The 13,698-nt window shown below is 35.9% G+C and overlaps 1 protein-coding gene across 2 annotated transcripts in view; it reads right to left on the reverse strand.

Annotated features, from left to right (window-relative positions):
• POLR3A (RNA polymerase III subunit A) overlaps positions 1 to 13,698 on the reverse strand; it is a 34,576-nt gene that overhangs the window by 11,075 nt on the left and 9,803 nt on the right. Inside the window, exons 13-22 of one of the 2 annotated variants that reach the window (XM_027880287.1) lie at positions 13,006 to 13,133; positions 11,445 to 11,583; positions 10,388 to 10,552; positions 9,940 to 10,112; positions 8,655 to 8,766; positions 7,266 to 7,384; positions 5,718 to 5,855; positions 4,114 to 4,284; positions 3,219 to 3,332; positions 1,899 to 1,934 (exon numbers count right to left, since the gene is read on the reverse strand). In XM_027880287.1, the coding sequence (XP_027736088.1) occupies positions 1,899 to 1,934; positions 3,219 to 3,332; positions 4,114 to 4,284; positions 5,718 to 5,855; positions 7,266 to 7,384; positions 8,655 to 8,766; positions 9,940 to 10,112; positions 10,388 to 10,552; positions 11,445 to 11,583; positions 13,006 to 13,133 (1,295 nt within the window). The remainder of the gene's footprint in view (positions 1 to 1,898; positions 1,935 to 3,218; positions 3,333 to 4,113; positions 4,285 to 5,717; positions 5,856 to 7,265; positions 7,385 to 8,654; positions 8,767 to 9,939; positions 10,113 to 10,387; positions 10,553 to 11,444; positions 11,584 to 13,005; positions 13,134 to 13,698) is intronic. The other variant, XM_027880288.1, reaches the window with a different exon arrangement.

The raw sequence follows: 13,698 nt of genomic DNA on the forward strand, positions 1-13,698 counted from the left end.
TCCACAAAAGTCATTACCGTAACAGAGTTACCAAAACCAAAATATAAACAAAAAGCATTTCTCTGTGGAGAAATGAACAGTTTGATTTTTTAGAATCCTTTTAAACCTTCTCTATGCCACTAGTCCTACCTGACAAAGAGGGTTATGATTACATAATATGACCTCTTCTGCATTAGGTACTCAACCCCTTGTAACCATTAAGTAGCTGAGCAGTGACAACTACTTGCAAAACTCATTAAGTATTTGAGGGACTGTTTTTTTTTTTAACAACTGAGATCACAGAATCATTATGAAAACACTTCTATGACAAGATACATTTTTGCCCCTTTTGCCCTGCACTAAGTAGTATTCACAAATGAAATATCTGGCCATTTTAAAGTTTTTTGACCCTCTTTTGTGGCATTAGAGAAGTTAACCTTTTTACTACAGGTGCATAAAAAAAGCAATATTGCAGGACTTGCAGAAGTCTTTTTCTCTTTGACAGTCCCTGAGTTCCAAAGTACTTAAAATCCAAACAAATCCAACATAGTAAATCGATTATTATATATAATTCTGAGTGAGATACTCAAATTATATGTTACTTCCATCCACTAGTCAAAAAAGGTGAAAGCAAAAAAAACCTCTGAAGATCTATTTTTCATTGTCACAAGTTTCATTTACACATAAGACCTAAAAGAGGAAGTGATTTATTCCTCTCAGCTGTTGGCAGTTTATCCAAACTATGGATTAATTTATGCTACAAATGGAATGAAAATGTAACTCACTCTTTGCTGAGCTTATATACCTCTATGGGCTTATAATTTTCGGTGCAATACTGTCCTCCATGAGCACAGATATGTAACTTCCAGAGTAGGCTCAAAAAAAACATTGAATTTTTTCACACTAAGTCTATAAGTCTTTTAGCCTTGACCAGATGAACAAAAAGGGACCAAACAGACTAAGCTCTGGCTCAGCATGGGCCTTTTGTCAGCTCCTACAGAGCTGACATTTAGTCAAAACAGTCCAGGGTATAAACCACAGTCACCCAGGGGTTTGCAGCACGTGTCCCAGCACTGCTGGGATCGTTCATAGACATGAAGCACTGCGCATATCAGAACCCTCACAGTCAAAAAGCCACTGAAATGCAAAGTGGCACAGACAATGCTAGAGGATTCAGCAAAAATGTATTCAAGTCCAGGCAGATCCACTAGGTCAACTCTTCATATGGCAGCTCTGAGTGGTTGTGTGCTGAGCTTTTTCTGTGTTTGCACTCTCAGCACTCATATCCCATCACCTTCAAAAAATACACAGAATTTTTTTTTTTTTTAATTGAGAGAGTTTCTAGAGATTCCCCTGATTCCAATAAGAAGAAAACGAAAATTTCCCTTGACCTGAATCAAATAGGTTAAAACACTAACACAATTGAAACTGTGCCAGCCAACAATTTGCTTTTTTTCAGCTGAATTCCCTCCAGCAAGGGCAGAGTGCAGGCAGAACGAATGCTAGTCTGTTATGAAAAGGCTATTTAGACATACTGTGTTCTGGACAAGAGTGGATAAGCCCATTATAGGAACCTCCTGCTAAAATAACAATGAGAAGTATCACTGTCCTGGAATGGAAAAGTGGAGGAAGGGATAGGAAAACACCAGAAAAACATGCTAACATTCCTAAAGGCTGAAAGAAGAGTCAATACCAAAAGAAATCTTCCTCAAAATCCTTACATGTAACTATGGGCATCCATTCATGTGTCATAGTTTTTACCATCAGAAAGGTTAAATTACTGTGATGAACACCTACATCATAATTTAACAAGCACTAATGTATATATGCTAATCAGTTCCTTTAGCACTATACACACATCTTTAGCTAAAAAGCACTAACATTAATGCTCACACATTGCACACACATGCTACAGTTACCTCATTATATTTTTCATAACCTGTCTCAGTTAATGTCTTCAAGGATGAACAGAAAAAAAAAGGAAAGAAGAAAACGTAACTATCTAAAACTTAAAAACCTTAAGTCAAACTATCACTAGGGTGACGTAGCAATATTTGTGCTTCTGAAATTCATAAAAATTATTTTCCTAATAGTACTAAAAATATGTATACTTCAAATAACAGCTTTATTCCCAGACTCTGATATTAAAATATTGTATATTTTTTTTCCTTCAGAGAAAGGAAAGGTAAGATTTACAGCATATTTCAAATACGGATATAACTATTTTTTCCAACTCCACTCTACCAACAGAAGTGTACATCAGCTTTACCTTCTGCTCTGAGGCACTCTGATCTATTAAAAATAAACCCTTGAAACACAGGTCATTAAACTCATGTTGCTCTCATCACTGCCAGCAATCAGAAGGTTCATCAGAGGAGCAGCTTAACATGAAGGGAAGGTTAATTCCACAGGCAGGTTAATTCTACAGTTTTTATCACTGACTAACAAAGACCTCTTGAGTGTCTGCTCTCATAAATATTAAAACTGTCCAATACTCTTTCAAACAAATCAACTTTTACAATTCAAAGTGCAAGCAGTCATGTGAACATTCCCTCATCCTTAAAAGATATGTAAGTAGTCTCCAGAGGCTAAAGCCCTGTGCAGCAAAGCAGTTTGTATGACCCATTTTTTTTGCTGTGTTACTTTCATAAGGAAGGTATATAGGTGTGTAAATATACATACGTATATATATATACACACACACATATATACTAGATTTTATATATGTGTGTGTCTATGTAAGCACATAGGTGTTTCCACTACAGCAAAACAAGCAAATAAGGGAAAATAGTTGTTCAGAGAATTGATAATACCAAAATATATGAATAATATGAATACCATATGAGTATGATACTCAGTCCTAGTGGTTTCTTACATAGAGATAATAAGTAATATTTAATTTCTGATGTCCCAGGGGAAGCACATACTTACTGTACCATCTTGCTATAGAAAGGAAACCCTAGAAAGATTTCAGATCAATCCAACTTCTACTCAAAAAACCCCTAGCTTTTTCTCATTTCTAATATTCCTGTGGTGAACATGAACCATTACCATAATAAGCATTAAAATCACTAGTCCTAGCTCCCCACCCCTAAATGTAAAAAAATGCATTACTATTCCTGCTACTAACATGTAAAATTCAGCTGTTGCTTCATCAGATTGATAAGACCATTTTATTTCATTTCCTTAACTGATGAGGAAAAGTTAATCACACTGTGATAAAGAAGTGAGATAATTACCTGCAGAAAACTGTCTTGGCAGCAAAGGAATTCATTCTTCTTCATGATGGACTCAGACGTTAACATCAATTCATTTTTACTGAGGGCTGGTTCATTTCGGCACGGATACACAGCCTGAAGAGGAAAAACATCACTTCTTCACATAAAACACATGCACAGTACTTCATTGTAAAGACATAGAATACAGATATGAAAAACTGATTAACACCATTCTTGAGGTTTGGTTGTGGTTTTTTGTAGTTTGTTTGTTGGGATTTTTATCTGTCTTTTTTCTTTTGCTATGCTATACCAGATATTGTGAAAAGCAGAGAGACACACAGTTCAACTTTTTTATGTAAATATGAAGATATACACACAGGTATACACAGTTCTATCCATTTATTACACTCACATTACAGAAATCTGAACAGTTATTTCTGCTAAAGGCTTTTCTGTGAGGGGGCCATGACACACCAACCAACCAACCACAAAGCCAAACAATACAGCTCTTCAAACATCACAACATATCCAGAGTTACTGAACAACCCATCAGCCAGTTCAATACAAAGAACATGCATGCCTTGATTTAATAAGGAGTTATTTTGTGCAATGTACCAAACTAGTACCCAAATAGGTCAGTAGTCATTTATCTACTGAGCTCGATATTAGGCCCCAAAGCTAGGTTTAAGCACAGAAAAATTTTACTTTTTACTGCTTATACGCAGTTTGGTCCTAGTTGCTCTGTTTCACTGTATAAAATACCTATTTGTATACACATGCTGAAAGACTGAACTGGACCACTCAAAAAAGGCAATTTAAAAATAAATACTTAAACCTTTTCCCCACAATTTACTACTTCCTCCTACATGCTTAATTGTCTTTTCACACTTCTAACAAGGATTTCAGCAATCCTTACCCTGATATTATCTAGAACTCGCTTGAATTCCAGTGGCTCATCCTTCCCTTCCATAGCTGCAGGATCCAATCCATCTCCTCCATAAATAAACTGTATAATGTCACCAGTAGAACTTCTGACTGTTAAGTCATACTGTGAGCAAAGATCTTCGAGTGATTTTACCAGCCGCCTCTGAAGGGGGAAAAAAAGTGCAAAGAAACTAAAATGGATCAATAAAAATAGCTATTGATTGGGATTACGAGAACCATAGGAACTGGACTCAGGAAATAAATCTGACACGGTGATAAGCAGGCACGAAAACCTATTTAAAATCACACATTAGCCTTACAGCTTTACTGTACTTTCTAGAGAACATAAAAGTCAACAATAACAACATTTAAAGCAACAGCACGCTACTCCACATTTAGAAATTTTATCATATAGGAAACCTAATGCTAAACTGCAAGAACCAATTGAAATCTGAGGAATTTGAGGATTTTTGACATCATATTCTTCTAATCAGGTTTATTTTTCAAGGGATGCAATGCTTTTTGTGTATGGAAGCAGAATCAGTAAACAATTCTTTTCACTAACAAAAAGCAAAGAGGTCATCTGTCAAGGCCATTTTTCCATCTATGTTAACTACTTGTCTTACATTAACTCCTGGTATTTAGAAATCCCTTTACTATCATCTTCCTTCGCATCCCAAAAAGAAGGCATGCTGTGAAGCATTAGTGGTTAAAAACATTATTACTTGAGAGACAGACTTCATTGTTCTGTGAAAGCAAATTAGATCACCAAAGATTAAACTGGTTTATTTTCCTCACTGAGGATAAAAAAGGTAAAGTGAAATAAATGTTAAGAATTTTTTTTTTTTAATTCCAAAGTCCAAGTGCTACAATTTATTCACACAGGATCAAAGTTGAAGAGGAAAAACATTTTGCAGGTTGCTTTTTATATTTATATGTATTTGTAAATACTTACATGCCAACATTATTCCATTAGTTTTTGAGACAAATGGTCTAATTAGTCGCTCACCCTAAAAAGTGTTTTTTCTGTCTTTGTACAGTTACTTGCATATCTCAGAATGTGTCCTCAGTCACAAATTATCTTGGCTTTTCTACTGCCTGTTACACTGAAAAGAGGGGTACACTTTGAATACTGTGTAAATATTTGCACAGAAGTCACAAGACTGCTCATAATAGCAAGAAGCTTTGATGGAGGGACATTTTCACAGGAGGTACAGCAAAGACACTAACATATTACAGAACTAGTCTAAGTTTATATGGCCAAGGTGCCTGTTACCTAGAGAGAATAGCCAGTGGAAGAGAGTTTTAGCCATATTTCTGTAATCATTCACGTCAGTTTTAGGAAAACAAACTACATAGAAAGTAGTCTATTAATTTCTAGGCTTTTGCAACCCATATTTGAGAGGAAACAGCTTAATACAAGCATATTTACAAACGCCACCTCTGCTGGAGAAAACAGCCAAGCCATGTATTTCACAGTATAAATTACTCCATTACACTGAAAACACACACACGCACATGCAATGTATGCACTTCTCCAGCCCGTAACCTCAACATACACAGGAGAAATATGCACCCCACCCCACTGACAGTTACCTGCATATATCCAGTTTCAGCTGTTTTCACAGCTGTGTCAACCAGACCTTCTCGACCCGCCATTGTATGGAAAAAAAATTCAGTGGGAGTCAACCCAGAATAGAAGCTGTTAGCAACAAAGCCTTTTGCTGCAGGGAGCTACAGAGAAGAGTGGGGAAAAACACAGTTAAAATGCAATGTACACTGTGTATGTTACAGAAAAACGTGCTGCATGTCATCTAAATTCTTTCAAAGAGATAGCCAATACACCCATAAACACAGGGTAATCATCTCACCTGCATTTAGCTCTCAAGTTCCCTGTTTGTATAGAAGATAAAAATAAAGGTTTCAAAATGCCTTGCCTAGTTCTTCCAAATTAATATAACAGTCTTTCTCCTTCTACCTACAAACCTTGTCACATTTCTAGCCATTCCTTGCAAACACTATACCAACTTGTAATGCTTCAGACTCCCTTAAACTTGCAAAAACTGAAAAGGCAATTAAGAACATTCATTTTGCAATAGTAGTGCAAAGGAATTTGTGGTTGTGAAGACTAAGGAACCCAGAAAAAAATATGACTGGAGATATGTAGATAATTAAGTCTCTTGAGTGGTTTTCTCTCACCCCTGAGAAAAGTTCTTGCCAATCAACTTTACATAGGCATTCCTTGAAGTCAAGTAACACCAAACTGCCTCCATGATCGGAGTTTGATCTTCGAAAATCACTTTTTTTCTTATTTAACAGGTAGTTAAAAAACAGTAAAAATGCTAGAGCTACATTTTAAGTTTTACCTTCTCATCTAATCTACGAAGTATTGTTTCTTCTTCTATTTATCCAGTATGTTACAGGACTCAGAAGTGGAAATTTGGACATGGAAAGACAAATGAGAGTGTCATGGCTACCATCTGACACTTCGTTATTTAAGACACTAGTTAGATTAATGGCTTATACCTAGAACCTTCTTCACTGTTCATTAGATTTCAAATAGTAGTTTTAAAAAATTAATCTCATTGAATTATATTAACAAATTAAACAAATATTAACAAGTGCATGAGACTTGTTATTGCTTCATGTAGGACCAAATTCAAACATGAAACACTGAGAATAACCCAGGATACCTATTCTGCTGGAAAAAGAAGGAAAAAAAAAAAAACCAGACTCCAGAAAGGTTTATCTGGTATGTCTCACCTGTCTAAAGATACCAATACATACCCAGCAGTTGACCTGAAAACTATTAGTGCAGTCACACATAACACAACAGAGAAACTTTAACAAATTATTTATAGGACTCTCAAGAGAACCAAAAATGTATCATCAGACTTACTTTAATTGTACTAAGTTAGAAAGGTCAAAGCAAGGCTTAGCTGTAAAAATTCATGGCATTCTATGGCAACACAGAACACTACTGTTAACTCCCAAATCACACTCAGGACATTTTACATGGACCAGATGTGATCCTTTTACTTCAGCCTATCATGACAACCCATGTTACCATGCATCTTTATCAAAATGGCTTAAGAGAACTTATTTCACTTTCCTTCACAGTCCATTGTAAACATCCAGAATTACCTTAGAATGCTTCTCAAAGTGAGGCAAAGATCTGTTCTCAAATCCATCAGGAACGCGGGACCCACTGATAGCCTGCTGACCTACACAAGCAATCATCTGGGATATATTAATGAAGGAGCCTGAAAGAAAGGAAAAAAACCCTCATTCACAAATGAGGGACATACTGCTTCCTTGATGAGCTATCTTAACTTCCATGAAGATCTCAGCCTCATAACTGGTTAAAAAAACACTCAGGATTGCAAGAGTTAAGAAGCTTTTCTGCTACTTGTCCTGTTCATTTCAGCATTTACAAAGAGGCTGACAATTTGGTCTATGACACAGCCAACATCTCATTTTATTTTTTTCCTTTGTGTCATAGACATATAATGCCACCATCATTTGACTACAGTCCTTACATTATGCTGGTTTGTGTTTTGGACTGTGTTTTATACAGTCCATGACCCTAACCTACATATTTTACTTCCCAATTCCTTCAATGAACACATTTTTCATAAAGGGTTCAGTATCTACCAAGATTCCTACAACAAATGAAGTCTTGGAGCATTAAGTCACTAACTTAGAAGTTTTATTTGCTGAACATGCTTGCAAACAGTGCCTCCCCACCTCTCCCTCCCGAATTATACACTTAATGTATTTTTCTTCTTAGATTTCAGTATTTTTTTAGAACAAAACATGTCACCCTGAGGCTTTCCAGAATTTATTAGACAGATAAAAAAAAGCAAAAGGGTGAAATGATTCCTTCAAATTCTCATAGGAAACAAAGGGAAGCTCAGACAGTAATGTGAGAGACCTCATAACACTTTCCAGTACCTAAAGGGAGCCTACAAGAAAGCCAGAGGAGGGACTTTACACAGGAGTATGCAGTGATAGAACAAGGAAAAACTACTTTAAGCTGACAGAGGGCAGGTTTAGATTAGATGTCAGGAGGAAATTCCTCCCTGTGATGATGGACTGGAACCAGTCCAGAAGTTGTGGATATCCCATCCTGCTCTACTGACAACCCTCACAGCAGGGGGATTGGAGCTAGATGACCTTTAAGGTCCCTTCCAAAAAAATTCCATGATTCTGGGAAATATTAGTTCTAATATGTGATACAAAAACTTGAAGTAGAAATGCAACTGAAAACTTTTACTCATGAATTAGTCTTAAGAAGACCTAAAGTTCCAATAAGACGTTTTTCAACTTGTACTAAAAATTTAGAGATCCAAAAACTAGAACATCAGCTTAATTTTAATTAATTATATCCAACCTGTACTTGCTGAGTCACTTAAAATAGATATGACAAGTTTGCACAAATGACAGTATCAATCGAGCTAAGAAGATGGAACAAGTAATTTTCACAACAGTGATGGGGTGAGCAACCTACATGCAAAGTTCAGCTACCCCTACCTTTAGAACCACAGAGGGCCATGATAAGGGGACTGTTGCTCTTGTCCAGTTCTCTGAGACAGGCGCTGCCAGCGTGATCTCTGATGACGGAGAGTTCTTTAAGGATCAAGGCCTGAAATTCATTATTTCAGAGGTTCAGCATTTGTTAAAAACACACACAAACAAACAGTACTTTATCACTCCCAGCGACACCTTCAGTACTCAAATGGAATTCAAAACACAGTCAAGAAACCTAGTCATTGAATTGGGTAAAACAATTTTAACTTTTAACTTGCATTAACTTCCAGTGTGCTGCACAAAATATCTTCGTTGGGATAAGATAGGGATATCCAGAAACATGACCCTCTCTTACCAGTAGCTCAAACTTAAGCTAAATTGAGCACTGCACTCAGTTCTAAAGACACACTGCATTACATGCAAGATTACCACAAAAATAATGTATTTTTGGACTGCTCTCAGAGGGTACAGTGCTCGTCTCCCCAACTGTAACAAACATAACTGTATGCCAAAAACATTCTAGGACATATACAGGTGTCAAAAAAAAATGAAGAGTGGAAAGTGCTGCAAGATGTTTCTTTCAGTCAAAACTTCACTTCAAACTGGTTAACTGTGGCACTACTTCATCATAGGGTGGGGTTCTCTGGTTGGGTGGTGGTTATGTTTGTTTTTTTCTCTTTTCCTTTCTACTTTTTTTTTAAAGTAAAAAGTAGACATTAGCCAGCCAAGATGAACATATAAAATCATTAAATACAATGAAAAGTGTTCTTCAGCTGACTTGACTAAGTCAGTGAGCTTTTGGGCAACATTCATTGCTCTTCATCAAAATTGCTGCAGAGAAAAGAAAACAACCCAGCATAACCAAAGTCCACTTAACTTTTACCCCAGTAAGGAACAAGATAACACTTGCATGAGATCTATAACCAAAGGAATGTTTTGCTTCTTGTATCACTTTCTTTACTGTTTCTGTTCTTAATTAACCTAGCAAGTCTTGATAAATGTAATCAACTCCATTTCATCTACCTATGCCATTTTATTCTCGTGCATCAGCCTAGTACTTCTTGCATGGAGGGAAGATCTCAGTTAAGTGTTTAGCTAACATTTTTAGATTGCATACAAACATCTTAATATTAAGTCTATATAGACTCAGCTCAAGTTGTACGCCTAGGGAATGCATTTGCTTCTATTTTTACGTTTCAGAAGATAACTTTAGACTTCACAATGTACATGAATATATTTATGAAGTTTTTACTTGAAATGTATAGTGATTTAAACCAAAAAATTTTACCTCTAGTGTCTCTTCTGCAGTACAACCAGGCTGCTGCTGTAGCTTGCCAGTGTTCAGAGCTTCAATATACTCATCACATTTCTTATAGCCAGCATTCAGGAGCTCATACTTAGCTTTTAGCAGGCCCTGACCAGGGGTCACATCACCAATTCCAATTGAAAAGCCACGGTTAGCTATTATTTAAAGAAAAAAAAAATTATAGCTCCATCTCATATAGAGAAAACAAATTAAACCCAGGAAATTATTATCATTGGGAACTTCCATTTTTGCCTCCCATCATGTGACCATCATATGCAGTTCATAGGCACAATCAGTTGTTTCACCATCTGCCAGCTTCACAACTAGTTTATTTTTTTTAAGCACAGTATTTCACATTTGAAGCAAAAATCTTACTTGCTTGCTCCCTATTTCTGCATTGAAGTACTACTTTACAAGGCAATGCACTTACAGAGATAGACTGGAGCAAGTCTGGCTAGACGTGACATGGCATCCGCAGCTTCCACCTGTCCCCAGTCTCTCAACAAGATGTAGAAAATGTTGTTCTTGGATCCCGAACCCAGTGTTCCTTTGTCCATACTGCCACTCATTAACTCACTGTTTTGAATTGTGACATCTAGAAATAAAAGGGCAAAAAGAATTCATCAGTTTTCTAAATCATGAACTAATCACTAGTAATCACTTAGGGAGAGAATTTTGAAATAAAAGCTCCGTTCATTAGAAGAAAAAAAACCCAAAGACATATTTAACATATCTGTAGAAGTGCATAACTGAGCATTGTAAGGGGAACAGCCTACAACCTGACCTTACCAAATGAAGTTAAAATTTACTTCCCTTCCTCCTTAGAAAGGCAACTGTATCTAATTAAAGATTTGTGAGAAACACTGTGAATAAGTTTTTGGTAAAAATCTAAAAATAAACTTTGCTTCATTAATCCAAACAATGTCTTCAATTTTATCCATTCAGACAAAGTCCTCCATCATAATAAACCAATGTTATTTATTTATTTATAAAGTAGAGCAAAAAAACTTCAGAAAGCTACACTTCTCTTATTTGAAGATTCTGATATTCAGTTTAATCAAATCACCTCTGGAGGCACAGCTTGAAGTTATAAGACATGGTAGACTCCTAAGTCCCTTTAATTACAAGAGAACCATAACAACACATCTGTCCTGCCTTTATGCCTGTACTTGATGCCTCTCTTACGTTACTCTTTTTCCTTCATTAAGAACCTTCCATTTCAGGCACTAAATCTTCCTTTAAGATTTAGTCTTGAACCAATTAAAAAGTATCTTGTGCCCATGAACTTCAAACTTATTTTCTGACAAGAGTACAATATATATTCATCACCAACTTCATTATAAATCTCCGACTTTTTAGAACAACCACATAATGTTATTTTTCATTTCAAGAACACTTATGTGAAGTACCACTTGAACTCCTACAGTGAACAACAGCTACAATTTCTGTGAAGACTTTGAAAACACAGCTTTAGAAGTGTCACTCACAAGAATCGTTGTAACACAGGTCCTCCCCTTTGCCACAATATTGTTTGCCCTTTGTTCGTAGATTGGCTTTTACAGGACAATCATCACTGGGTTTGAGAATGAGGCTGAAAACCTGTTTTCCTGTCCAGAGTGTTACAGGCTTAAAGAAACAGAATAATTAGGATTAGAAGTCTGTGCTATAACTACAGTAAAACAGTATGCAAGAATGTAATTGAAAAATTGTTTTATATACTGAATCTTTCTATAGAGAACCGTATTTGTAGAAGTGCACAGAAGCATTGCTTTGAATAGGGAAGAATTAAGCACTTGTATAGTTTTAAAGCCCCTGAGTGCAGCACATTTATCATTTACATCAGGTATGTGCTTGCATTTAGAGAAACATGCTTTACTGCTCTCTCTTACAAAAAAAAAGAAGATGCTGTTGTTGTCATTTCATTTCTTGAGGAAGTTGCAACATTTACAATTCCTTCTTTATAGAGTGTCTTTGATTTAAAATTTTAGGAGTTTAAAGATTAATATAATTATGTACTCCCCTAAGCTGGAGTTATATGTAAGCAACTGTCACAGCTAGCACTAAAATTATTCATTTGGAATGACAGAAGTAGTCAACGAGTCACTGCTCTTGGCTATTAGCAAAAGTTAATATAAATTTCTAAAATTCATATTAGATATTGCCCATAAATTCCCTCATCTTGCTTTAAGTTGTATTATTCACTGATATTTCAATTCCACTTCCGGAATTCCCCTAATATTAAACTCATTACTTTGAAATTAGATAAAGGATATAAAAATGTATACATCAACATTCAGTATTTAACAAATTTTAAAATGTACTCTCTCCAGACAATACTATTTGCCTAAAATACAAAATAATTCACATACAAACACCCTCAAATGTATGTGAGTGAAGGCTTAACATACTACAATCTAATAAATGATACTAAAACTCTTTTCAAAGTTTGTAAAAAAACCACAAATACTCTGCCCTTAATAAATTTTTGTGTACATGATGTAACCAAGATAAAAACAGTCACCCCGCTAACAAATTCCACATCACTCATCCTCTTAAACCTTTAACACAACTAGAGTATACTCCTTCCCAGGTTTATTATCTCCTAAACCTTGAACTGTTGAGTGTTTCAGGATCTTATTCGAGGGTACCCAAGGAATAATGCAGTTTCTGCACTCAGCCCCATATTACTCTGCACAGTCAGTAACAGTGAGGTCTCTAAGAACAATGTATCTTCTGCTGATCACAAAAAGCCAGGGGAGCTGTGTCACATCAACAGGGCAGCAGCAAAGCTGTTTGAACCCTGAAGGAATCCTGCATATGGACAGCACCATGAAAGGCTGACACCATTCAGCATCAGGAACCAACAAAACACTTCTGCACAGTTTCGACCCCAAATTCTGATCCTTGCACTTCACACTAGACAAATACAAAATCTCATACAAAACTAATGTCATAGAACAAGAACTGTCTCTGCTGAGAACATTATCACGGGTCAAGGACAAACAACAGAGAAAGTCTTAGTAAAATGAAAAAAATATTTTGACACACCTTCAGAATTGCTGGGGGTGGGAGGCGAACTTTAATCTTTTCATCCTTGCCAACCAGAATAGAAGCAATAATTTGACAGGCTTTGGCTCGATCAAAAAAGGTATCTTTTAATGTAAGAAGATAGGCACCTGGAATGTAAAGAAAGTATTATGACAGAGTAAATTAAGATTAAATTTAAAAACTATTGCATATTCAGTGTCAATTACTTCATTCTTATACTAGTTAGCTACTTATGCAAAATGACAATCAGATGTAAATACTTTCCAGATTTTTTTTTAATTGCTCCACACCAAATTTTTAAAAATGAGAAACAGCACATTTCAATCTATTCTCTCTCTCTCTCTCTTTCAGAATCTCTCCCATCAATGAAAACAAGGCCTTGGCATTTATTTTTGTAAACTTTCTTCTCTACGTTCACTGGACATTTTCCAAAGAATTTAAGATATTGAAGGTACTTATTGTAGGTTAAAACTAATTTTCAGTGAATGAAAACAACTCCTCTACCATAATCTTAAACAGTTTATACTATCTACCTAATGCAGACAAAGACTGCGGAAAAACACTGCAAAACATATGCCAAGGTAATAATAATTGCAGCCACAAAGGAAAGCAGTATAAGAAATCACTCTTATGTAGTGAGGACATCACTACATTTCAGGCAAACAATGGCCTTATTTCATAATGTCACTTTGA

Source organism: Empidonax traillii, unplaced genomic scaffold (genome assembly GCF_003031625.1).
Source record: "Empidonax traillii isolate 1590-97213 ecotype Southwest subspecies unplaced genomic scaffold, ASM303162v1 scaffold67:size1865537, whole genome shotgun sequence".
In the NCBI taxonomy this organism is placed as follows: Eukaryota; Metazoa; Chordata; class Aves; order Passeriformes; family Tyrannidae; genus Empidonax; species Empidonax traillii.